At 39.9% G+C, this 23508-nt stretch overlaps 2 protein-coding genes across 10 annotated transcripts in view; one reads left to right on the forward strand and one right to left on the reverse strand.

The window, feature by feature from the left end:
- Positions 1–1641, forward strand: part of DNAJC10 (DnaJ heat shock protein family (Hsp40) member C10) — a 58331-nt gene extending 56690 nt beyond the window's left edge. For all 4 annotated transcript variants that reach the window (XM_021531319.3, XM_021531321.3, XM_021531320.2 and 1 more), the window contains exon 23: positions 48–1641. In XM_021531319.3, the coding sequence (XP_021386994.1) occupies positions 48–59 (12 nt within the window). In that variant the 3' untranslated portion in view covers positions 60–1641. The remainder of the gene's footprint in view (positions 1–47) is intronic.
- A 2924-nt stretch (positions 1642–4565) lies between these two features.
- Positions 4566–23508, reverse strand: part of PIKFYVE (phosphoinositide kinase, FYVE-type zinc finger containing) — a 63191-nt gene continuing 44248 nt past the window's right edge. For all 6 annotated transcript variants that reach the window (XM_021531311.3, XM_021531312.2, XM_021531310.2 and 3 more), the window contains 19 exons: positions 23285–23463; positions 22693–22806; positions 21331–21439; positions 21070–21224; positions 20475–20565; positions 19369–19429; positions 18646–18789; positions 18371–18491; positions 17158–17253; positions 16349–16432; positions 15793–15881; positions 14999–15163; positions 14366–14425; positions 13746–13922; positions 12933–13036; positions 12550–12678; positions 10996–11257; positions 9128–9202; positions 4566–8037 (listed from right to left, as the gene is read on the reverse strand). In XM_021531311.3, the coding sequence (XP_021386986.2) occupies positions 7922–8037; positions 9128–9202; positions 10996–11257; positions 12550–12678; positions 12933–13036; positions 13746–13922; positions 14366–14425; positions 14999–15163; positions 15793–15881; positions 16349–16432; positions 17158–17253; positions 18371–18491; positions 18646–18789; positions 19369–19429; positions 20475–20565; positions 21070–21224; positions 21331–21439; positions 22693–22806; positions 23285–23463 (2331 nt within the window). In that variant the 3' untranslated portion in view covers positions 4566–7921. The remainder of the gene's footprint in view (positions 8038–9127; positions 9203–10995; positions 11258–12549; positions 12679–12932; positions 13037–13745; positions 13923–14365; positions 14426–14998; positions 15164–15792; positions 15882–16348; positions 16433–17157; positions 17254–18370; positions 18492–18645; positions 18790–19368; positions 19430–20474; positions 20566–21069; positions 21225–21330; positions 21440–22692; positions 22807–23284; positions 23464–23508) is intronic.

A 23508-nucleotide genomic window follows, 5' to 3' on the forward strand; every position in this document is an offset into this window, starting at 1 on the left:
TGTTTGTAGCTTCAGAGAAATGCCATTGTTGTTTTTCTTGTCACTAGGATGAACTCTAACTGGTACTGAAGATAGATACAATTCAAAATATTCTGAAGCTGTGAAGATAGAAGACACCACATGGAAAATATAAGGATAGTGACATTGGTGACAGGATGAGACACATGAAAACAAGTTTAAGTTCACAGGCATACACAACTGTATGAGTTCTGTTAAACTGTGGGGAGATGAAAACATTTTGGTTTTGGTGGAGGCAATGTTTCTGCATGTCCCTCTTCTGATATACCAGCTACCTTCTTCCTGGCCAAACACTGGAGTTGACCAGAAATGTGGACTCTTATCAGTTTTGCCTACCCATTTACTAGTTCCTTATATTTTTTTCTGTCTCTTCTCAAATGCTTTTTGAATGTGGCACTCAGCCTGTGGCTGAATATGCACTCAAAGCACTCTGCAATGCAGAACATAATGACGGATTGTCTATTTGAAAGACAAACAGTTGTACCTGATGATTATTCTGCTTTGGGGTTGCATTACTGTCTAGTCAATGGTTAAGAAATAAAATCAAGAGCTGGTAGGAGGATATGTTTATTGAATTAAAGTGCTCTTGCTCTCAAGTGGATTACTCTATTGTGGCAGTCGTGATGCTGCCTGGATGAACAGAACTTTGAAGAGCTTCTTTAGTTGCTTGGTTTGGTTTTGGGATTGTGTTTATTCTTTTTTTTAAGAAAGAAAGAAAAAATAATTCAAATGTGGTATTAACTTTCGAAGTTGAAATTATGCAATAGAAGGATCTGGTTAAGTCATTAGATCATAATTTTTATAATTTTCTTTTTAAATATGAATGTATTCTGTGGACATATTTAACCTCTTTTGGCATTACCACTTTCCCTTACCCTGCAGACATATTTTTAGGTGGTTTATTTTTTGTTTGTTTTTATATAAGCCTTCAGGCAAGCAGAAGAGCAAGTGCCTTCTTTAATTTAATAATGAACACTGTACATTGCAATGTCTCCTCATACTTCTTACTAGAATTCCTACTCTAAACAGTAATATTTTTCAGAGCTTCTCCATAGGCAAGAAAAATTAAAGCAGATGATGAAATGTCTGCAAACAACTGTTTCACAATTTCAATAATATCCTTCCTAGCATTTGACAGATGAAATTTCCTCCTTGCTATCTATGTATTTAGACCTAGCATGACTGGTCAGTATATTATGAGTATTACAAATTTGTAAATACATTCTCATTGACAAGTAACTTATTTCATGAAGAAGGCAGCAAGAGGTGAAGAGATACAAGTAGCTGAGACATTCAACTGGTTTTTTTCCTCCTATTCTCAGGGTTGCCTCTATTGATTTTTCATTTTTGCAGCATATTATTCTAAGAATGAAGATACTATTGCATCTATTTTTTAATAACGTAGACCTTCCTACATCCAAATTTAACTTCAAACTCAATCACAATCAAAAATTAAAATGTTAAAACGAACTGTTTTGGTCAGGTTTTGCACATCACTCTAACTGCAGTTCCCACCTATGCTCCTCTTGGAAAATGAGGTCTAGGAAAAGTTTTGAAACATATTTAGGCTGTGGAGAATAGGATTTAGTTTAAATATCAATAAAGTTCATTTTGAAGATACAATTCTGTATCAAGACATTCTTTGTATCCAGATTTTTAAATTTCTGAGAGACCAAATGGATGTGTATGGGTGGGGGAAAATAATCTTCCAAACTCGATGATGGAGGTTTCTAAGATTTTCCAAGTTCCCATGGACTTTTTGCAAGCTGCCCTCTCTGAGAGTTTTCAATAAGCAAGTTGGGGGGGAAACAGATCGGGTAATAAAATTTTGCCTTTATTTCTAGCTGTGCAAATAAATAAATATAACTTTTTATAATTAGCTCTCTCTCCAGCCTTCCCTAAGGACAAATTCAGAGTTACATTATCTAATTTTCACTAATGAAGGGTTTAAACTGGTTGTTCAAGACCAGTGAAGCAGCACTATCCTAGAATAAAAACATCTTGAAATAATGAAGTCCCTCAGTTTTCTCCTGTAGGACCATGGAGGTATCAGCATTGCCATTAGAATTCCACATCTACTACTCCACATATTGTACAGCATACATGTCTTTTATGTTTTATTATGTATTACCCTTCTTACATGCATGTGTAGTTACACAAGAAGGAGAAGGTATAAAATATAAAGTATAAATAGCAGAAGCCTTATGCTCTGCTATTTGTCACTGGAATTCTAATGGCTTTTAAATTTATCTCTGGAATCCTACCTTGTTTTAATTAAAACAAGGATTTCTGTGGCTGTTTAATGCCTTATCCTAAAACAACCAATTTCTTAAAAGACATTTGATTAATTTAGCTTTTACTGCTGCTAAAAGGCATAGAAATGGAATAGAGAGAACATAGCAAAAGTTTCAAGCAACATCCTGGGTTTATATGATCTGCAGTTGGAAAAATGATGTTTTGACCAAACCTGGCAGGTTTGATCTTTTTCCATTCATGGGCATATGTCACACTTCATTCATTGTGGATATTCAATATCTTTAACAGTTTATAAAAAGACTTAAAATGCTCTATTGTTTAAAGTTTTCAACAGGAATTCACAAAAACTTACTCCACTCACTGAAACTTGGCATCTGAAAACAGTGATAATTCAAATCTGGAATACTTTCAGCCTTAGTCTTCTCTCTGTGCTAGAATTCAACACTAATTTTATATCCCCATACATGTAAAGCCACCACAATTTTGATAATGAACAGCTAAAGGTAAATCATCAGCATGACACTAAGTACTTATCTGTAACACTGAAGAGACTCCTCCTTGTCTAACAGACTTCTCTAGCTGCCAACAGAAATTAATTATATTTAGTTGAGCAAAAAATAAGAAAGTTTCCCAAATTAATATCTATGACACCTGTATTCTGCAGACTATTTCTTGTCTAAGACCACAGGAGACATATTAGTTAAAATTTGGTGTGTATGCTGCAGAAGCCAACACTTCATGTAAGAAAATTACTACTTAAATGTCAAGAGTTTCAAGAAAACATTCAAGAGCTGAATTAAGTAGGGGTTGGGTTGTTGTAAAAACACATTAGTTCTGGATAATTCTTACTGTACAACTGAGGTGACATGGAAAATACAACCTGAAGATGTTCTGCCTTTTAGGGCTTAATAGACAAAAAGCAGAATATTGTTTATCCATAAAGCAGTTCAAATTAATATGAAGAAGATACAATTTTTGCATGTTATAGGCTGCTATGGAGTCATGTAGTTACCTTATTCTTTTTCTACCTTAACAGATATTAACAAGAATACACTTCAGTCAGAATTAATTACAGATCAACTAGATATTCGTATAACTGCCCTGATCTGTTTCCAGAAAATAGTTTTCTCCCTATAGTATGTATTTTAAAATAATATTTATAATCCTATTAGTAAAAGAAAACATTTTCTTTCTCTCGTTCAAATGTGCATACGTGTACATTAAGCAACCCTAGTTGTGCTGTCATAGATAGGTAACTCTTTCACCAGGCAGGTAGTTTATTGTACTTATGACACAAGATCTCAGCTAGGCCAGTAACAGAAGTCCATACCTGGATACTTCATTTTTTCATACCTGGGGTGCTTCATGTTTGCTGAAGCTATATTAGAAAAATATCCTATGTAAGCAATGGAGAAAAGTTCTTATATTCCCATCCTGTCTCTTCAGGTGTAATTCAATACTCTTTTTGGTAATTGTGTTCACATACTTTATTATCTTCCCTTTGGTCACTGGATCGTTATTTCTTGAACTAAGGCTGCATTTGTGCTTCTCACCTTCATGCCAGAAGCTCCTCAATCCCAGCACTCATCTTTACAACCACAGAAAGCAGCACTGCCCCAGAATTGACTATCACATTTCTTCCCTGCTCATACCCCCAATGGGGGGACAGATTCTAATACAGTTTCATACTGCAGCAGATGAAAGAGTTCAAACTCACCTGGCAAAAAATGGTGATTGCACATAATAGAGGTAAAATCCTCAAGTTTTAGATAGGGTTTTATATTCTGGGAATGAACAAGTCCCCTTCCCAGAACTAATCACAAATTATTTTAAGCCTTAGCAAGGAGGTTCATATATACCAGGTTAATGTAAAATAATCAAGAGAATATATTTATTTTCAGACCTTCTTGGATTTTTTTCTTGATCCAGTTCATTTAAGATTATGGAAATACTTGGGATGTGTTCTACATTGTGGCAGAACTGGGCAAAGGCACACCACCACCTGCTGGAGAAAACTGGATCCCTGTATCACACAGCACTGTGGTGAAAAGCAGCTGCAGAGAAGATAGAACTGTGTGAAATTGTGTGATAGAACTGTGAAACTGCACATTCTACTGCCACTGCCCTGGGGAGCTGCCCCAGGTGCTGCTCCATCAGAGGAGATGAGCTGTGAGGTACAGAGACAGGACAGGCATCTTACACTGCACACAAAGCTGGCACTCTCCAGCACAGCAATCCCTGCACAGTGAGCAGTGGCTTTGCCTCTATCAAGAAAATGGGGTGCAATGAGCTCAAGTATACTTTAGTCACTTTATTTGTATCTATGTACATTACATTTTGATTTTCCAAGTAGTCAAGGCAATTATTCTCAAATAGTTTAGTACATCAATTTTATAAAATACAGCTGAACCAAGTTAGAATATAAATGCATATATTATAGTACATTAAGTGCTTTCAAGAATGACTAGCCTGGCCACCAGCTAGTGAGCGATTCATTTGGTTTTGGTCATTCTGCCAGGGGAGACTCCACAAGTAACTCCCCTGAGCCCACTAGAACTGCTCTGCCAGCAAGAGTCCCTCGTGTTTTTTGGGGACAGAATGCATCCCTGGGCCACTAGAAGGCATTCTGCTGTCCACATGTTGACTCAAAGTCATTGCTTCTGACTTGGACAAGATTTAGACATTCGTCTCAAGGCCTCAGATCAAAGAACAGAAGAGTCAGTGTATCTCTGAAGAAATTCAGTCTTCATATTTGCAACTGGAATTTACTTACTTAAATGCTAAACCCATGTCATAGAGAAATAAGCTCTGACCAGAGGGTTCATCCTTAGGAATTCTACAAGGACACAGACTGAACATGGCCTCCCAAGCAGCTCTCAAAGATTTGCTCTGCATGAAGTACTGCTCTCCTTCTGAGAAAAGTAAGCTTGGTAGTAATTGAAATGTCAGGACAAATATACTGAAAATGGAATATTTGAGGAGACCCATTCAGCTGCTGGGATTTGGACTAGAAATGCTTACAGCTTTCTATCGCAGGACATCCAAGATGACCCAACTCCAGCTGATACTGCAGCTACTGTGATACACATGACCAGTAGTTTACTCTATACTCCAGTCTAATCAGGACTAGTCTATCAGCCGAATCCTGGCCAGAAATTATCTGTTGATGCCAGCTCAAGATCATTCCTACAAATCTCTCCAGCTGCTGTAACTTCAGCCCAAGAAGGTCACCATTCACATGTCTCTGGCCCTGTTCATAGGCTGCAAAACAGTGGAAGATTCTCTCCCTCCTGCAGTGCTTCATAGGGCCTCATACTGTCACATTCAGAGGAGCATTAGCAACTGTTAGATGATGATGAAGCTGCTTACAGCTCAGGACTCTGGCTGACAAGCAGCACAGAGCAGCCACACATCCCAGGACAAGGATAAGGGTTACTGGTGACAGACCAGGCCAGCATGCCACATTAGCCCAGTGCAGGTGGCATGACACACATGCCCACACTCGTGCTGCATCCACCAATCCACATACTGACAAAGGTGGGAGACAACATAATTAGCTGCTGCTGGGTCACCTTAGCTGGCCAGGACAGTCAAGTTTTAACCTGTAAACTTTGAGAAGGAGGAGAACACATTAAACTTCAGCTGAGACTAGAACATAGGCTGCATGGCAGGTTCTTTCACGCTGATGAACCAAGACAGTAGGTAGAGACCACAGAAGTGGGAGTAGCACTGAGCTGATGGACTGGTTGCCCTCATTAGACATGGCCACACACAGAGGCAGGCATCTTGGGAGAATATTTCAACAAAAGAGGCAAGATGCATCCCAGAGGTGATCAGCTGTACCTGATGCACTGTTGGACTGAAGGAAGGAATACTGTGTCATCTTTCCACAGCACATATCACTGCAGCCTCCAACACTGCACCCCCAGAAACTATTCTCACATTGTACTGAGGAAATCAGTACACTTTTTTTTCTGCTGCTTCAAGGCCAGCATCTTTGCTCATCCTCTAGTACAGTGTTACAATAGGGTGGTGAAGGCTCCTTCCAACACAAATGTTGCCTCCTGGCAGCTCAAACAAGAGCTGCACTGGTTGGTTTTAGAGCAAGTAGCTCAGGTCTCACTGCTCGCCTTTTCCTTTCCCAGTGATGCCCACTGTTGGTCACTCCTGAACAGCCACTACCATCTGCTGCAGAAAAAATACTGAACACTGGAGAAGTGAACAAAATGCACATTTCAATCCATAGTTACAGTGATGAGTGTGTTAAGAAGCAACTGGTTAGAATGTGCAAGTGATCACCAAGAGCTATCCTGTCCCAGATTCCATGTTCATTTGATGTTTGTCCATCAGAGACTGAAGTCAAAGGACAGTTTACTTGCCTTTCAAACTCATTAAAACTCTTATTTACTGGCCTGTATTATAATGAAACTAAAAAGTAAACTCATCACCTACAAAAATGAGTAAATTTTTTAAAACATGGAAAGAAATGCTTATTGTAATACTATAGAGATTCACAGATCTCTGCACATCTTATGCATCATACAAGATACCTGTTAGTTCAGGTTTTCCTTTTTACAGAAAACAACTACATTCATCTCTGTGACCAAAAAAAAATCATGTCATGAACACAAGAAAAACATTCTTCTGGCAAAATTTCACCATGAGGTAATTGCATTGCTTGAAAGTAAAGGGGAACTGAAATGGATTTGAAGTGATCTGCCAGGAATGATAGTTGCATTAAGAAGAAAGTTGCAGTATGCTTCACTTTGTCTAGCAACTTACTACCTTTACTAAAAAAAGGGTTAATCTGCTTCATAACTATAATTAATCATGTCTTGTTATATTAAAGGGTATGTTAGTTACCTGTTTCCAGGAATTTGAGCAACATTCAGATCACAGTACTGTTTAGGAATGAAGGGATATATTTTGAGTTTTGCAGTATACTGATGACTAACAGCCCATTTTTATGGGATTCAGCTAAAATGCAATTATGACAGCTAAACCAGAGCTGTACTGCAGTAACTTAAAAGATGGAGTCATAGGGCATTATAGATGTGGAGCTGCCTAAGAAAAAATACTGTTTACAGAACCCAGTAAGAATTAAAACTAAGGAGCATAAAGAGCAAAAATTAGTAATGGATCCTAAATAGATCATTTACAGACCACTGCAACAATAGCAGAACTCATGAATTAACTTCATTCTTCTCTCCCCCATCCACATTTGTGCGGTTTATTTCACATTTTCAGTACCAAGTATCCACTACAGAAACATGAGCTGCTCACATTCAACACCATTATGGCAGTGCAAGACTTCCAGAGATTGTGTACTTCTTCACCATGAGGATCTGGATAGAATCTCAGTCCAGTACTTACAAGGAGATAACATCACCTTCCCTACTGACAGCAGGGATGTCACTTACCAGTGTTGTTCAGTGGAACCTTACAGTTTAGATCCTTACTGAGGCAGGTTTGCTTATTACCCTCCAAGAGGAGATTAAAGTGCAAGCAGATTTCACACTCTGCAACAGGATGCACGTGGTCAGTGTAGACATGGAACTGCAATCCTCTTACTTGCTGCTGGACAGACTGCTGGAAGAGAGTGGCCTATGTCATTGTCCTCTTGTGCTTTCCCAATATGGGCTTTAGCTCAGCAATTCAGGCCCAGTCCTGTCCAATGGTCTGGCACCATCAGGAAATACTTGTCCATAGCTTCACAAAACCTGGTCCGGTACAGTTCTGGAGAGACCACAGTGGGCATCTTACCTAATGAGTAAGAGTAAGAGCTGTTAGAAATGGGCTAAAGATACTGCAGTACAGACAGATGTCACATGAAATTATACCAGCAGACAGCATAAACTTGAAGGCAACAAGATAGAACCTTTTAAAGTTTAACAACAAACAAGTATAAGGGTTTGCACCTGGTAAACATAATGCAGGAGCACAGCACAGGCTGGGATCTCCCTGGGGGGCAGCTCTGTGAAAGGGACTGAGGATCCTGGTGGACAAGCAGCTCAGTGGGAGTGAACAGTGCTGCTGCAGCAAAGAAAGCCAGCAGGAAGGACACTGGGCTGCATCAAAAAGGACATCACCAGCAGAGAGCCAGAAGGACAGAAGTCATTATCCCACCCATATCCCAGCATTATGTTTCACCTGGAAGGTGCCATTTCCAGGCTACATCTGGAATACTGGACTCAGTTTTGGTCCCTGTTAGATTTAAAAAAAAGAAAAAAAAAAAAAAAAGAAAAAAAAAAAAATGTGGGCAGGCTGAAGAAGGTCCAGAGAAGGGTCCAAGAGATGACCCAAGGACTGGGAAGCCTGCATATGAGGAAATACTGAGTACTGAGAGAACTGGGTTTGTTCAGCCTTGGGGAAAAAAGGCTGCTTAGAGGAGATCATATCACTACGTTCCAGTATTTATAGGGTGGCTAAAAAGTAGATGGAGACTCATTTTACAAGGAGCCAGATGTTAAAGATGAGGGGTAATGGATATGTTATTCCTGGGCAGATTCCAGATAGACACAAGAGGAACATTTTTCAGAATAAGAACAAGCAGCCATTGGAATAGTCTTGCCAGTGAAGGGATGGATTCCCCAACAGAGGGGATTTAAGATTCAGCTGCACAGGGTGCTAAGCCATCTTGTCTAGACTGTGCTTCTGTCAAGAAAGGTTGGGCCAGATAATCCTTGAGATCCCTTCCAACCCGGTATTCTACTATTTCTTCTTCTGTTCTTGACAACTTAATCTGTCACAAAATTGCATGGTGGGCAAGTTGTGACTTCATCAGCAGTGCTATAGAAAGCTTCCACGTAACAAGGAAACATGATCAAAATCTTTGCTTTCAGTCTGGACTTACCTTGTCCTCCCAAGATGCCAGTTGACTTTACCACCATTTCAAGCTTTTTGTCCCAGGTAAAAGTACGAATATAGTCTGTTACAATAAAAAAAAAAATCCACACACAAATATGTTTTTATTTATTATAATCCAAGTAACCCTGTTTTAAAATGTATTTATTTCCCCCCAAAGAAAGCAGGAAAGCAGCAGTGCTTTACAGTCAAAGCTTCAGTGTTTTCCCTACCAGTTGCCTCCTTTTCTGTAGTATTGATTATGTTTGGGTAAGGTGAATACAGTCTTGCAAAAGTCCAGCAAGATCACAATCAACTCTTCGAGTCTCCACAAGAACAGGCTGCCCAAGCATGTCTGTCTTTATCCATGTTAGAGTGTCAAGGGCTCATTCACAAGGGTCATTTTGCTCACCCTCATCCCAGAAGCCCCACTAGAAGCACTGAGGCTTGGACACCTCTCAATTTAAAACAGTATTTCTCATCACTGCAGCCACCTGCAGGTTTGATAACAGAATGGAAGAGATTGCCACTTTATGACAGGGAGGACTGGAAACATCACCAGTGACGCTGACTGGCAGAGGGGGCAGCACGGAGACAACTTCTGAATTGTTTCCAAGCCCCTTCCAGAGAAGGCATGCTCAGTCAACACAAGCACATGAACATTTGGGCCTGCAAAGCTAAAGTTGCAGTAAGATCAGTTTTCACAGACCTAACTTACTTGTTTCCTGTATCACATAAAGATCTAAAATAGGTAGAGATACTGACCTCAGATTGAAACACAGTCCACACTAGGATTTTTTTAGTTCCAGTCCAACATAAATTTAGCTTGAGTACTTTATAAGTTCTCAGGGTATAATCTAAAGAACATTCTGATAGCCTAATACAGCAGACATGTTCTCTCTTCTTGATAATATTTGTGTTCACCAAGTTCCTTCAGATATTTGTGTTAAACACTGAAGGAATTGGTAGCTTTAAATATCATATAAAATATATCTGATCAGACTTGACATAGGGCAACAAAAAGTCACACATACAGGAGAAGCACATGGTCAGTGTAGTCCCATCCTGTTTATTCCAATATTCAAGAGTCTACAAATCTAGAAAGTAATAACAACTTGCAACAAACAAGAGCTTTCTTTGTAGCTGGGACTTGCTCAACTAGAAGTGTTATTGAAATGGCTTTCGAGCTTTATCAGAATAAGTGTAATCCAGATGTCCTGTCCTGAGATCTCATCTGGAAGCATTTCTGAGCTGAGTTTCAAGACCATTTAATTTCCCTAAGACAATTCCACATCTTGTAAAATTGCTCCCTCTCTAAGTCTTTTATACTACAGAAGTTTGTCTGTCTAAACCGTCTCTTTTTCTGTCTCTACTTTCCAGTCACAAGTCAAAGGATGCAACAAGGTAATTACTGCATTGGTCAGATTATATGATTATATGAGATCCCATGATGTTTAACTTCTTTCTTCCAACCCTACCAATACTGTTTTTCCTTAGAGCTCCTCCACACAAGATTTAAAAGCCTATGTAAACATGACTAAACTAAAGTTTACAGACTAAACACATAAAAGCATACAAATAACTTGCCCTGCTTCAACTGGAGTCAAAGTGTAGGTTAAACAACCTTTGAGGCCTCCTGCATATACTGATAGCAATGCAAATGCTAATCTGAGCTGATACAGGACCTGGAGAGATGACTTCCTGCCTCCAACTTGAATACCTGTAAGAGGTGAGGGTGGTATTCTACCAGGGAGAAGACAAGATTTCCTGACACACATCCCTCTGGTGGTGGCACAGTTCTAAGAGCACTATGAACACCTAAACCAGAAGAAAAGCATTTCATCATCTGAGAGCAACAAAATAAAAAAGACAACCTACCAATGATCCCAACGACCAGCTCATTGTTGGTATCATCACGACCCACCAGCAGGGAATAGTCAATGATGAGATGGCTGGAGAGGAACTGGGAATCGCTGTGTATGGAGGCTTTCAGCACAGCTTTGCAATGGGAACGGATGTACAAAGGATTGTCCCGAACCATCTTCAGAAGGTTTTCATCCAGCAGGACCACATCACAAGTTTCCTTGCCTGTGTCTGTTTTAACATTTCTATTCCGGAGGGAGCCCTTCAGGTCAAACACCTGCAAATGGAGAACAGCACTACTTTGCTTTGTTTTTCTGGGTTAAAGACTTCAGTACCTAACACTTGATAAAGCAGCACAGCTGGGCAACTCTTTCCTTCTCTTTAGTAGGAAGGCAATTAACAAAAATTATTTTGTAGAGAATAGCATGTAAGCCTGGGTGAAAACTCTGCCACCTCAATTCACAATTTTTAGGCAAGTTATTTCACTAACATATAGTCTAAATAAGGAGCAAAAGGGTGCCTCTACTTTTTATATTGTTCATATAAACTCTTTTTTCCAGACAGTTTCTACAGAGTTAATTGCTGACAAAAGCAAAGCCACTGAAGAGAGAGACAGGTGGTGCATGAAGCACCAGCTAACACTGGCAAGGCAAAAGACAGACCCATCATGAGGCTGGAAATATCTCTGGAGTTCTCTAGTCCAATGTCCTGCTTCAAGCAGGCCTGTTAGAGAAGGTTGTTCAAGTTCTGTCCAGTCAAGATTTCACTAATTTCCATTGAATAGAGTCCACAGTCTGTTTGGGTTTCTCTTTTGTAGTGCCTGAGCCCTCCTCATGATTTAAACAACAGACAAACCAAAAGAAAACCCACAACACCCTTTATATCCATCTAAAATTCCCTCCATCCACTTCCTCCCACAAACATTCCCTGTTTGAGGTCAGGCACTGAGAGGTAAAGTGGAAAGAACTGATATTCTCTAGGTTTAGAAGTAATGTTTGTTTGCACTTCCTTTTCAGCTTCAAATCTCTATTTACAGGAGAATTTCCCCCTAATCATTTTAAGATCTTCATTCTACTGTCTGATAAAGATTACTTATGCTTGACTAATAGCAAGACTTGAACTCAAAATCTTGTCCCACACCTGAAGTAGTTCCAAAAAAGAACAGTGTGTTGAAAAAATAATTAACTCTCCCCACTACAGAGTAACTCTCTCTGAGTGAGGCTCTCATTCTAAACAAATTAGTCTGTAATTCCAGTCAGTTCCTCTGGAAGTTTTCTCAAAAGATTTTACATTTTCATAACCAGGTTAGTAATGCTTTCTCTCAGACACCAGAGATACAGGGACAAACAAGACTTGTAAAGACTGAATCCTGCACAATAGCTATCTGAACCAGCCAATACAGGCATCAAGCTCCTGAGGATCTCATAACAAGGAAGAAGCACAAACTGTCACCTTTGAGCAGCGCGCAAGCTCAACAGCACACACAAAGTTAAAAGTCACCTAGATAGCTACAAATGACCCTGCTCTTTCTCCCAGTCACAACTGCACTGAAAAGAACACTGCTTTTACCTGAGCCATTTTCCTGCCATAGAAAAGGTTTTCCATGACAAGCAGATCCAGCTTCTTTTCAGTGTTGTTTTGTGAGTTCTTGTAACCAATTCGATACACCCCAAGGATTTTAGCCAGTGCTGTGGGCTTCTAATGAAGACAAGACATGGGTTAAGATCTGTGTAGAGACAATCAGCAATCCCATACCAGAAGGACTACTGTTCTGTCTGTGTATTACAGCTCAGAAGTCCAAGCATAATTTCCACTTTACATCTTAAAAACCCATTATTAATATAACTCACACTCTCCAAAATTTTCTTTTAAGTGAAAAGGGTTAATAGAAACTTCTACTAATCTTTAAAAACAGAACACAGCCCAAAATAAAAGGCATGGTTTTTTAATACCTTCTGCTGAACTGCATTAGTGATGTAAGTGAAGTAGTGTGGGGCAAAGTCAAGGAATGACTGGACTTCCAGACGAGGCATTTGCTTCAAGATGAATCTATCATCTGTTTTAACATCAGACAGAGGCAACAGGGTTACATACAAGTGAAGTACCTTTTGCAATGTTTTTAGGACTGTCACATAGCTGAAATGGTTTGAAAAATTAAAACACTATGATTCTCTTAAATCCTTACCTTCAGAAGCTCATTTCTAGATTCTTTTTACTTCATATTCTGAATTTCAGCCTCCCTGAATTTCTATCTTCCAGTAAATCATTGACATGAGACTGCCTACACTAGATCTACCTCAACTATACAGGCTTCCTATACAGACAATAGAAACAGCCTACAGACCATTTTGTTCAATACTTGTTTTACATAGAAGCCTAGAAACAGACACAGTTCTAAAAAAAAATTATATTAACAATAGCACCTGAGATTATAAGAAACACTGCATTTTCAACAAGTTTTGCTTGAATTATACTCAAGTTTTTGTTTTCTGAAGCCTGCCCGAGATACAACCCTTCTGTTCAATTGGCCTTCCTAGCTGCTACTGCTGAAAAACAGAACTATATTTTGTTTTGCTGCACGTACAAAGAGACAAATAATTTGATATTGAAGACCCCAGAACAATCCACTTAATTTTCCTTTTTGAGTGCCCATTTCATGATCAGCAACCCTCTGGAAAAAAGTTATCAGGGATTAAATGCCACACTAACCACCACCACACAGAAATAATGCCTCTTGTTACAAAGGGGGAAGAAGCTGCATTTACCCTCAGTCACATAGAACGCAGCTCCAGATTTGCCACCTCGTGCCTGCCAGGGCATGGAGTGAGAGAGGGATCGGATGAAATCCTCTTCACTGCTCCCCAGGATCACTTCACGCATCCTGTGAAACTCCCCAGCATAATAAATCCGGCAATAGAACTTGGCATTCGCATCTGAGAATTCTGCAAAAAATGGTTTTCCTCAATAACAGTGTGCAATGCACACTGACTACCCAACACAACACTGAGATTTTGCTCATGTCTAGAGGAGTATTATTGAGCTAAACATCTCTCTCATGCATATTATAATTCAGAAGTTTCAACCAAGGGTATTTAAATGGAAAATTGACAGGAAAGTTAACTCCCTCTCGATTAGATCATAGTATATGGCATGGGGAAGTGTTTGGACAAAAGATCAATTAAAAAAAATGTATGGAGTATTTTTGCAAAAGTGATTGCAGTAAGTAAAAATTGTATTGCTCTTTTCTTGATTTTCTTTTCCTTCATGATACCAAGAATACCAAGAAAAACACCAAGAAAAAACAACTATTAACTTCAAGACTCCACTGCACATGCATGAAGTAATTAGCTGGTCAGCTAAGACTAAGTTATTTACAACTACTCACGGAGTTCTACATGGGGATTCACCACCTGTTTCTTCTGTCCATCTCCTCCATCTCCATCATCTGAAGGCATAAAGGGCATTTGGTCAGGGCTGTTCACTATTATTACCAAGACAGTCACATTAGGTATTACTTGTAAACTCACATTACAAGAAAAATATTTCTTTTTTTTTCCTAAGAATACAGAGGGAACTATACACAGGGAATTAGAAATACAGCTATAATTGTATAATATAATACATATGCTAGAAGGGCATATGTATATCTAATTTCCAGTCTCTCTTCATTCATTTTCTATGAGCCAAAACAATGAGATCTAAACAGCAAGTGAGGAAGAGAGACAAGGCTGCTTAACTAGAGTCAACTCAATCCAAAGGCATTCAAGACCAGACCACTCCACATCCCTATAGTTTGGGTTTGAAAGATCCCGTTTCCCTTATCATAAAGACAAGCAATGTGTTTAGGGAAAAAAACATACTTGATGTTCAAATTATTCATTTTCAATGTGTGCTGAGTAAACTTTCAACATGTTGTTGAAAAAGTACAAGCAGAAGTGCATTTGGGGCCTTACATGGTTGAATGAGGTTTGGGAGAAGTAACAAACCAAGAGAGCAGATGAATTCTGCAGTTTTGTACCTTGGGCCTCTGCTCCTTGGTTTTCTGCTCCCTCTTTGCCCATCTGTCCAACCTGGTAGTAAGCACTGTCAGCACCACGTAAGGTCTCTTTCTTCTGGGAAGACAAGTCTGGGCTCTTTCCTCCCGTGCCACGGAAGAAAGACAAAACACCAGATGGTTTCTTTGCTACAGTGAAAAGAAATAGAAAAGAGGGTGTTGGCATTTCCACAGGCAGTTTAATAGCAGCATGACTCCTATGAACATTCCCCATTCATTGTTCTATATGGATCAATGATGTCATTCAACTATAACTCTTGTGCTATTCTTCAGGCAACTAAGGTCCATGAGGGTGGACGATCTAGTGTTCTGAGTAGCATCCTAGAGTGCAGAGACATTTGAAAACACAGACCAAGAATTAGTGTCTTTAATACCGTAAGAACTTCATGTCTCCATTGCAAAGTAGTTTAACTGCATCTCTTTAAAGAAGGCAATGCCAAAAGAAGGCATCATATCCCACTGAACAGGCCAGATTCAAGAACAACCCTAGGTTCACTAAATAACATGAAGTCAGGCGATGACACCTTGATCTCATAGATCTCATAAGAATCAGAGAAAGCCACAAACTTCATAAAACAAAAAAAAACCCATACACGCCCATCCCTCTCATGTGTTACATTAAGTCAACATTAAGACTAGTCACAATTTTAACTCAGAATGCTGCTTTTTCTTCCCCACATGATCTAGAATCCAGGTTAAGTGGACTCAATTCTGAGCTGAGATTAGCACCATGGATGGTTTTGGTAAAATGGCCTTACGCTGCTCTGGCTCTGCATTGCGAAGGGGACACATGTTAGCCTCTGGCAGGCGAACAGGGCTGCTGCTCTTGGGCTTGCTGTCTGACATGCTGAAAGGAGAAAGAACAAACAAGTGATGAACCAACAAATGCTGCCACCCAAGACACTACTGCTTTATGCCGGGACATTTATTTCTCTCCTCTGCCTAAACACTAAAGGAAAAAGACACCACTTAAAGGTGCAACAGTGTGGGACTCTCCAAAGTTGTCCTCCTCTATCTTCCTAAAAAGTATTTCTCAGGGCCCATAGCATCCATCCCTGACCACAGCAAAGGTAAGCAGGCTCAGTACCATGCATGCACTCAAGAGATCAGGTGATGGAGCCATCATGGTCCGTAATGCGACATGGAAACTCACATACTGAAGTATGTGTTGGTTACATGGAGTGAGTCAGATTCCATTGGAAAGTAGAGCTCCTAACAGGGGCATGTTTTGAGAGTTCTTTCCCATCCTAGTTTTGGCTTATTCACTACCAGCACTATATCTTCACTCTATGTACTGTAGTTCCTGCATGTAACCTGTTTGGTTGTAGTCCTTCTTCAGAATTGCTCTTCAGAGATGCTTTGGACAACTCATCCAGGGCATTTCTGTATTCCTTGCAACTGATAGGGAAAGAAGAAAAGAAATGGAAAGGTAAAGACCCAAAATAATTAAGTGTTCTCTTGGAAACTCTGCAATACCAGCCCAAAGATTCAGTTCAGAGACAACCACAGGAAACAAAACACCACAGCAGAAAAACTTCTGCTTTATTTTTTCTTATTATTAGAACTTTGTTTACGTAGAACAGAAGCTGCTCTAGACAATACTGCAGGAAAAATATCCCCTTATTTTTCCCCCTCCCACAATTTAAGAACGTATAGCTTCAAAAATCTGCTGTCTTGTGACATGCAAACCCAAAGGTTTACTGAAGCACCTGGTGAGAAGAGCTTAGCAGTAATAAGAGCCGCTATGATCAAAGGTAGGCAAGAAACAGACTGCAATATCAATACTAATAACTGTTTCCCAATTCAGTTGCACTTCCTCCAGCTGGAGAGGCTGAGCAAACCTCAGTTTCCCTTCTTTCTCTAGTGATATCTCATTAAAAGAAACACCACACAACTAAGTCATTTTTGCATACTAGAGTTCCACTAAAGTCCAAAATTCAGTTGCACTTTCATTATCTCAGTAGTAAGACGAAAGAGTCCCATCTCTGTCAGAAACTCTAACATACCTTAATATAGAAACTCTGTCATGCTTGTTCCCTATCATCAAAATTTAAATATTCCTCAAACACAAAAGCTGCAAAACTGAAAAGTATGTCAGATGAAAAGCCAAATCACAGCAGTACCTGAGAGCAAAGGCTATGATGGAGCTTGGTTCTTTCTCACAGACTGCAATAGGTACACGTTCATGTTCATACATTAAGTAGTGCTTATCTGGGTCACTAAATGAAAACAACAGATTGTTAGTAGATCATAAAAATTTGTGTAAAGAAAAGAAGTTTTGGGCAAAACCTAGATCTCATCACTGCACTCCCAGGCACAAGCTGCAAGTCTCAGCATGGAACCAAAGCTCCCCAGATCAGCTTCTCCCAATAGGCACATTCATAACTATGTGGTTAATTCTAAATGGTAGGGTGTTAGGAAAATCAGCATTTTAAGCATGATGCTTGGGTCAGAAAAACAGCTTTAGGTTAGAGTCTATTTCTGTTTAGCAGCCACTGTTTCTAATGGCACCAAAACCTGCCTGAGCCTGGTTTGACTATCTAGCAGCACAGCCTGTAGAGTGAACTTAGGGGACAAACTTGGACTCTTTTCTAAACAGGCAGTTTATCACAGAAAATTTCCCAAAGCCTCCTGGATTCTTGTATCATTTTTTGTCACTCATCTGTAGGGTCCAATCATTTAGCTTTTACCTCATCAGCCCAAGGCCTCCACTCCAACACTGGGGATGGGATTCACAAGTTAAACTCGGGCTGCCAAACATTAGGCTCATGTTAAACAAGAAACACTACAAAGCACACAGACCAAGTAGCTGAAAGACTTTCCAGCCTGCCCATCTTGACACGAGAGGGACACTTGAGGGCATATACAGTGGCCATTGAACCTGACCTACACCCAGACAGTGCCAATTTGAGTCCAACCCTTGGAAGAGGTCTGGAAGCAAAAACAAGATGCGAGCATGTAGCTTTAGTTAAGTCTTTGCTAAGGAAGGGCACTTCCACTCCCTCCCTGCAGCAATGAAGTTAGAAGGCACCTTTCTTCCCCTCTTCCCACACCCCTTTATCTCCCACAAGAGCTCTGAGGAGACATGCCTGCTAGGAGGAGAAATTGATACTGGCTTCACACAAGGGCAGATCATTCATAAGAAAGGTGGTGAACCTACAATCACCTAGAATGGACACAGAAAACTTCCTACCTTGACAAAGTTCTCCATCTTACTCAGGCAAACTAAAGTAATGGCTTAAATTATACATTGAGCAAAGGAAGCATGCATAGCTCTGCCTGCAATCTGACAAGGTTGCTGATTTCATACATTTATATCTATTATGCAGTACTTACAAGGGAAAGGGAATGGGGTTATAGTTGTTTCCAGGCAAAAAGTTAGCCAAAATAGCTTTCATAGTAGACTTCTCCTTCACTTGGCTGTCTGTAGATCCCAGTGAGTGCCCATCAAACACATCTGGAACAGACATATGTCAAGTCTGCATCACAATATCAAAGTTTAAGCTGTAAAGTCAGAAGGATGACTACAGAGTTACCAGTTATTTGTCATTTCCTAAAAGGGTCTTGTGGACTTGGCACAGAAAAGCAAGAGAAAGACAACTGAACTATACCTTCTGAGCTGCTTGTTGTGTCCTGTTCAAAGAGTGTGTTGGCACCAGTCATATGCTCTGATGCAACCTCTGGAGAGGTGGGCAGCTGTAGATGGGTAGAGCCTGTGGAGCTCTGACTCGATAAAGCCGTCAGGAAACGATCCTCTGAGAGTACAAGGACAGTTAAGGACAGAAGAGATAATTTTACATGGCTGTCAGAAGTGACACTGTTTGCTCCCAACCCAAGCTATAAGCAGCACCTACTTTCAGAAGGTTTTTACTTAGAAAGCAGGTAAAACCACACAGACCAAAGGACTGGGGAAGCTCATCAATGTAGCACATAACCTCCAGAAAATGTATATGCTTACAGCTACTACCTTCAGCTCCCACAAACTCCCAAGTATGCCTAACAGGTAAAAGATCTCAGCACCCGTAACCAGATCACAGAAGAGGCAAAAGGCATTTCCCAAATGCCATGTAGTTATTTTGTTAATTAGAAAGCTTCTGTAAGTTTTTAAACTAAAGTTCAATGGAAAATTCTTGTTAGCCAATTTACTAATCACTATTAATTCAGCTTCATATTAGAAGCAGATGGCCAACTTCCATCTTACAGCTAGAAAAAACAAATTTGGTATTTGGGGATTTGGTATTTCTCTGATTTATCAAATTTGACAAAAGCTTCCATGTCAGGAAAAGGGCTACAACATGCTTCTATTGGCATATTATGAAAAATAAGTAACAGACCTTTCTCTCCATTCTGCAGCGCTGGAGAAGCATTGCGTGGGGAAGCATCCATGCTACTGATCTAGGCAGAATAACAAAACACCAATGTTGATGCCAAGCTCTTTACAGCTCTATTCCCTTCCGTGTGGAATGCTTACAAAAGCAGATGTACTACAACAGAGTACTCCCACCCACTTCTCAGCCTCTGCATGTCACTGTATCTGTTAGCATAGGAAAAAGACAAGGCAACAGCAACTTAAGTTCACAAGATGCTTATGATGGCTGCTATCTGTGTATGCTACTTTAAACTCCCTAAGAACCTACTTCCTGCTAGATCAAGATAAGGTTTGCTTTAACACCTAACAAATATGTGTTAAGTGGAAAGGGCATGTGTGCATGCAGCAGAGCAAATCCAGGGTCTCTAAGAGTTTTTAGTGCACTTTGCTAATGTGGAACTATTGGGAGTTCAGACTCTTGATATGACGCTTACTTATATTGTACTGTCTTGCAGCCCAGACATTTCCCCAGAGTTCCAGCTCCCCAAAGGGTGGAAGGTCAGCATACTGGCATGTTTATCCTTGGACAGAGTTCTTGAGGCATCAGTCCAAAATCATTTATCCATCCCTTCAGGGTCAGTTCCCATAGGATACATCACAAAACATCACATTCTGAAAAGCCATTATCAGTCCTTCCTGTGTCATTTGCTCTACCTCTTGATATTACTTGTCTTTTTTTTTTTTTTTTTTTTGTAACGGGTGCACCTAATGGACAACAACCTAAGGTTGAAGGAGATGGCCCAGCTCCTATTTACACACACACTTGACAATGACTGCAGCTCTCTGCAGCAGTGTTCACATCAACACTACACAAACATCACAGAAAATCATCAATTCCTATTCACACTTACTCTTCCTCTCTGCAATATGGCTCCTAGTTCACATCTTTTTGGAAAAGCTACATATACTAGCACACAATTTAAGCTTTTACAAATGAAAACTACAGGATGCAGTAAAACTAGTTTAATTAATTAAAGAGAACTCAAGCCAGTCTTAAGACTATTGTGCTGCCCCTGGGAAAAACAAACAAACAAACAAACGTTTAAGAGGTTTATAGCCTGTTAGCCATACCTTGCTTTCTTCACCCTGCCTCAGTCTCCCAGGGCTGGGTGGTACTGATGGACGTTTTCTACCTTTCTCTTGTTGGAAGAGATCCTGCAATCTTAAACAAAAAATAATAATAATAAAACAAACAAAACCAACCCACACAAAACCACAGCCACCAAAGAATCAAAAGGTAGGTTACTGGTGTTATCTCTGAATGACACAAGTTATGAAGTTTATCCATAACAAAAAAAGATTGGCCATTTGATACATCTTTGTCATGCGTTAGCAGCAAAGACAGCACGTTTCCTTCAGCTCTGAGACTATTTCACCCAATCAACAGGTCCCATGCTCCCTTCTTACCATCTCTTCCACCATTACTCAAATGAAAATGTCTCCTCCAGATGCAAGTTGTTCTATACAACATAATGCTTTTATCATATGGCTTCAAATTATTTTCTGTTCCAACTGATCAGCTCTGTGTTCTTAACCAGTAGAACACATTCAGCACAAGCTCTATACAGCAACTGCTCTATAGTGAAAGAAACTACAGCTGAACCTCTTCCCTTCCAGAACCAACACTGTATCAGTGCTGCTATGATTCCAGCATGTGTCCTCTTACCTATTATTCCAGGCTTGTAGCATCTCACAAAGTCCTTGCTTTTTAGCTATTAGAGACTCAAAAACAGATTGCAGCTGTTGAGGTGTGTCCAGTGATGATGAAAGCAGCCTAGCTTGGATTTTCTCCGTCCAGTTTTGAAACTCTCCTTCTTCCATCTGCCAAAAGGAAAACTATGTGTTATCTCACCAAGATGACACAAGATCTGAGTAGCTCCTCCACACACTTAGCCTATGGACCACTGATGTAAAAATAGTCTATCACCTCCTTTTGGGCAAAGAGATCTTCCATCTTCTCTTCCCTCGTTTTGCTGAAGGTATCTGTTTTCAGAGAAGCAAGGCGATCATCCACAGCAAGATACACTTGTGACACCCTGCGAACAGCAATGCAAAGAGTTAAGCTGTGACTACTTGGAGCTTCTTCAACATTCTTTAAAATAGTCTGAATGTGTTCAAGGTTAGCAATTAAGAATAAAGAAGACAATACAATATATGACCGCCTTCCTGCACAGTAAGAGGAAGTTGGGAAAACTTCTTAAGAAATAGGAGGAATCTAGAAGTTACATATGCTGATTTTTTTGTCTCCACAATTTCTTCTTAGCAGTGGAAGTTGTCAGAGAGCAATACAATGTCTCAAACACATCACTAACATAGGGGAACTATTGTTTCGTCTGTGATTAGGAAGAAACCAGGTATGCAAGCTACACCTCTACCAGCAGGGCTCAGAAAAAATGAGTACCTCTATTTCAGCTCTAAACCAAGCTCCACAGGTTATGAAGGCAGATGGTCACAGACACATACAGCAATACAGGAATGCTGTGACCAGGGAGAACAGCAGTTTGGCTGGATTTTACAGAGTTCTCATCTCACCTGGCTTCCACCTTTTTGTTCCTACATTTAGAAAGTGTCTAGGCTCATGACAGTTCACCTTAGACTACAATAAGGTAGGGTCTGCCTGCTGTTACCATATTCAATAGCTAACAAAGACAAAGACTTTTATACATCAGAGAGTTCCATTACCACATGGCCAATAGAATGACAACAGTTATGTTCAGACAAAAGATTTGAGCAAGGTTTTGCAGTTTTTTTGGGGCTGATGAATTGAAACTCAGTCAGATTTTCTATAAAGGGTAAGAGTACGAAGTATAACCTGCAGTTTTCCAGGTCTGCCTTCCAGGACCATCTTCTCATTTTTAGCATTAGAGTGAAGAATTAAAAATACTTTAACTGGGCATTTCATAAGGTAACATTTCAGACACCTGCTGATGGCCAACCTTTCAGTAGCTTGACAGCATGATTCAGAAACATGCTATATGACTCAGACATCAGTGCAACTTTCAGGAAAAGAGAATAAAAGAATCTTTGTTTCTACTGGCAATGTTTAACCTGACTTGCCACCAGACAAAGAATTGAGACATTAGTACAGACAGAGCAAACAAAGGTAACAAAGATTTCAATACCACTGTCCCTTGGAAGTATATACACATAGCTGTTTTAAACTATTACTCTTCTATCAAATAATGAATATTTAGCAAAATCTCATCATACTAGCAAAAATAGTTATGTGTCCTGCTAATAAAGCACAAAGTACAAATAAGATTAGGAAGACATTAAAAACAAAGCTTACTTTTGTGAGAAATCCTTGAGATCCTGCAAAATAGTAACTTTTAATGGAGCCTGTCGTTTGATGTAGATCTTGGGGAGTGGGACACACACTTCCAGCAGCCGGATTGGAGAGTAGCTGAGAAGGCAATACAACAGCTTGTAACAAGATCCACACCACACAGTACTAGTTCTACAGCATACTAAGGTTTGAGGCCCTTATATGAAAAAGGGCACTGCCAATGTGTCCAGGGCTTTAGTTACTTTTATCAGAAATAACACTGTTCATTCTCCAAGGCAAGAAGTTAAAGCACCAATCATATTGCAAAACCAAAGTTTTGAAAGTATTTGGAATTGGGTAGGGAAAAGCATTTCCCTTCTATATCATGAAGAGGAGCCATCCACTCTTGGAATACTGCCCACCATAGCTAAGACAGTGGTGCCACCCACAAAGCCCTCTGCAAGCCAGCACAGAATCCTGTGCTTGTGATTATGGTACAGTTATGCTATCCCATGCTATACTCAACAGTGAAGGACAGAATTGATGAATCCTTACTAGAGGTATATGCTTCATACAGTAGCAGAGAGAGAAGGAAGTTTCTAGCAGTGAAACTCACCTGAAAGATGCCACCATCTGATTATAGGAAAAATACTGGTGATAGTCATGGTGAATGGAATGCCCACAAGGCTCTGCGTTGGCTCTTCGAGTGTACTGGTACCCATAGAACCTCAGCTCAAGGTATTTTGCAAAAGACATAGACCAAGAGTCATTGGAAAGGGGAACAACTGGTGTCACCTGAAAAATTGAAAGGTAAGTGTCTAAATTTCATCCTTCAAACAA

The sequence above is a fragment of the Lonchura striata genome, chromosome 8, assembly GCF_046129695.1.
Source record: "Lonchura striata isolate bLonStr1 chromosome 8, bLonStr1.mat, whole genome shotgun sequence".
Classification (NCBI taxonomy): domain Eukaryota; kingdom Metazoa; phylum Chordata; class Aves; order Passeriformes; family Estrildidae; genus Lonchura; species Lonchura striata.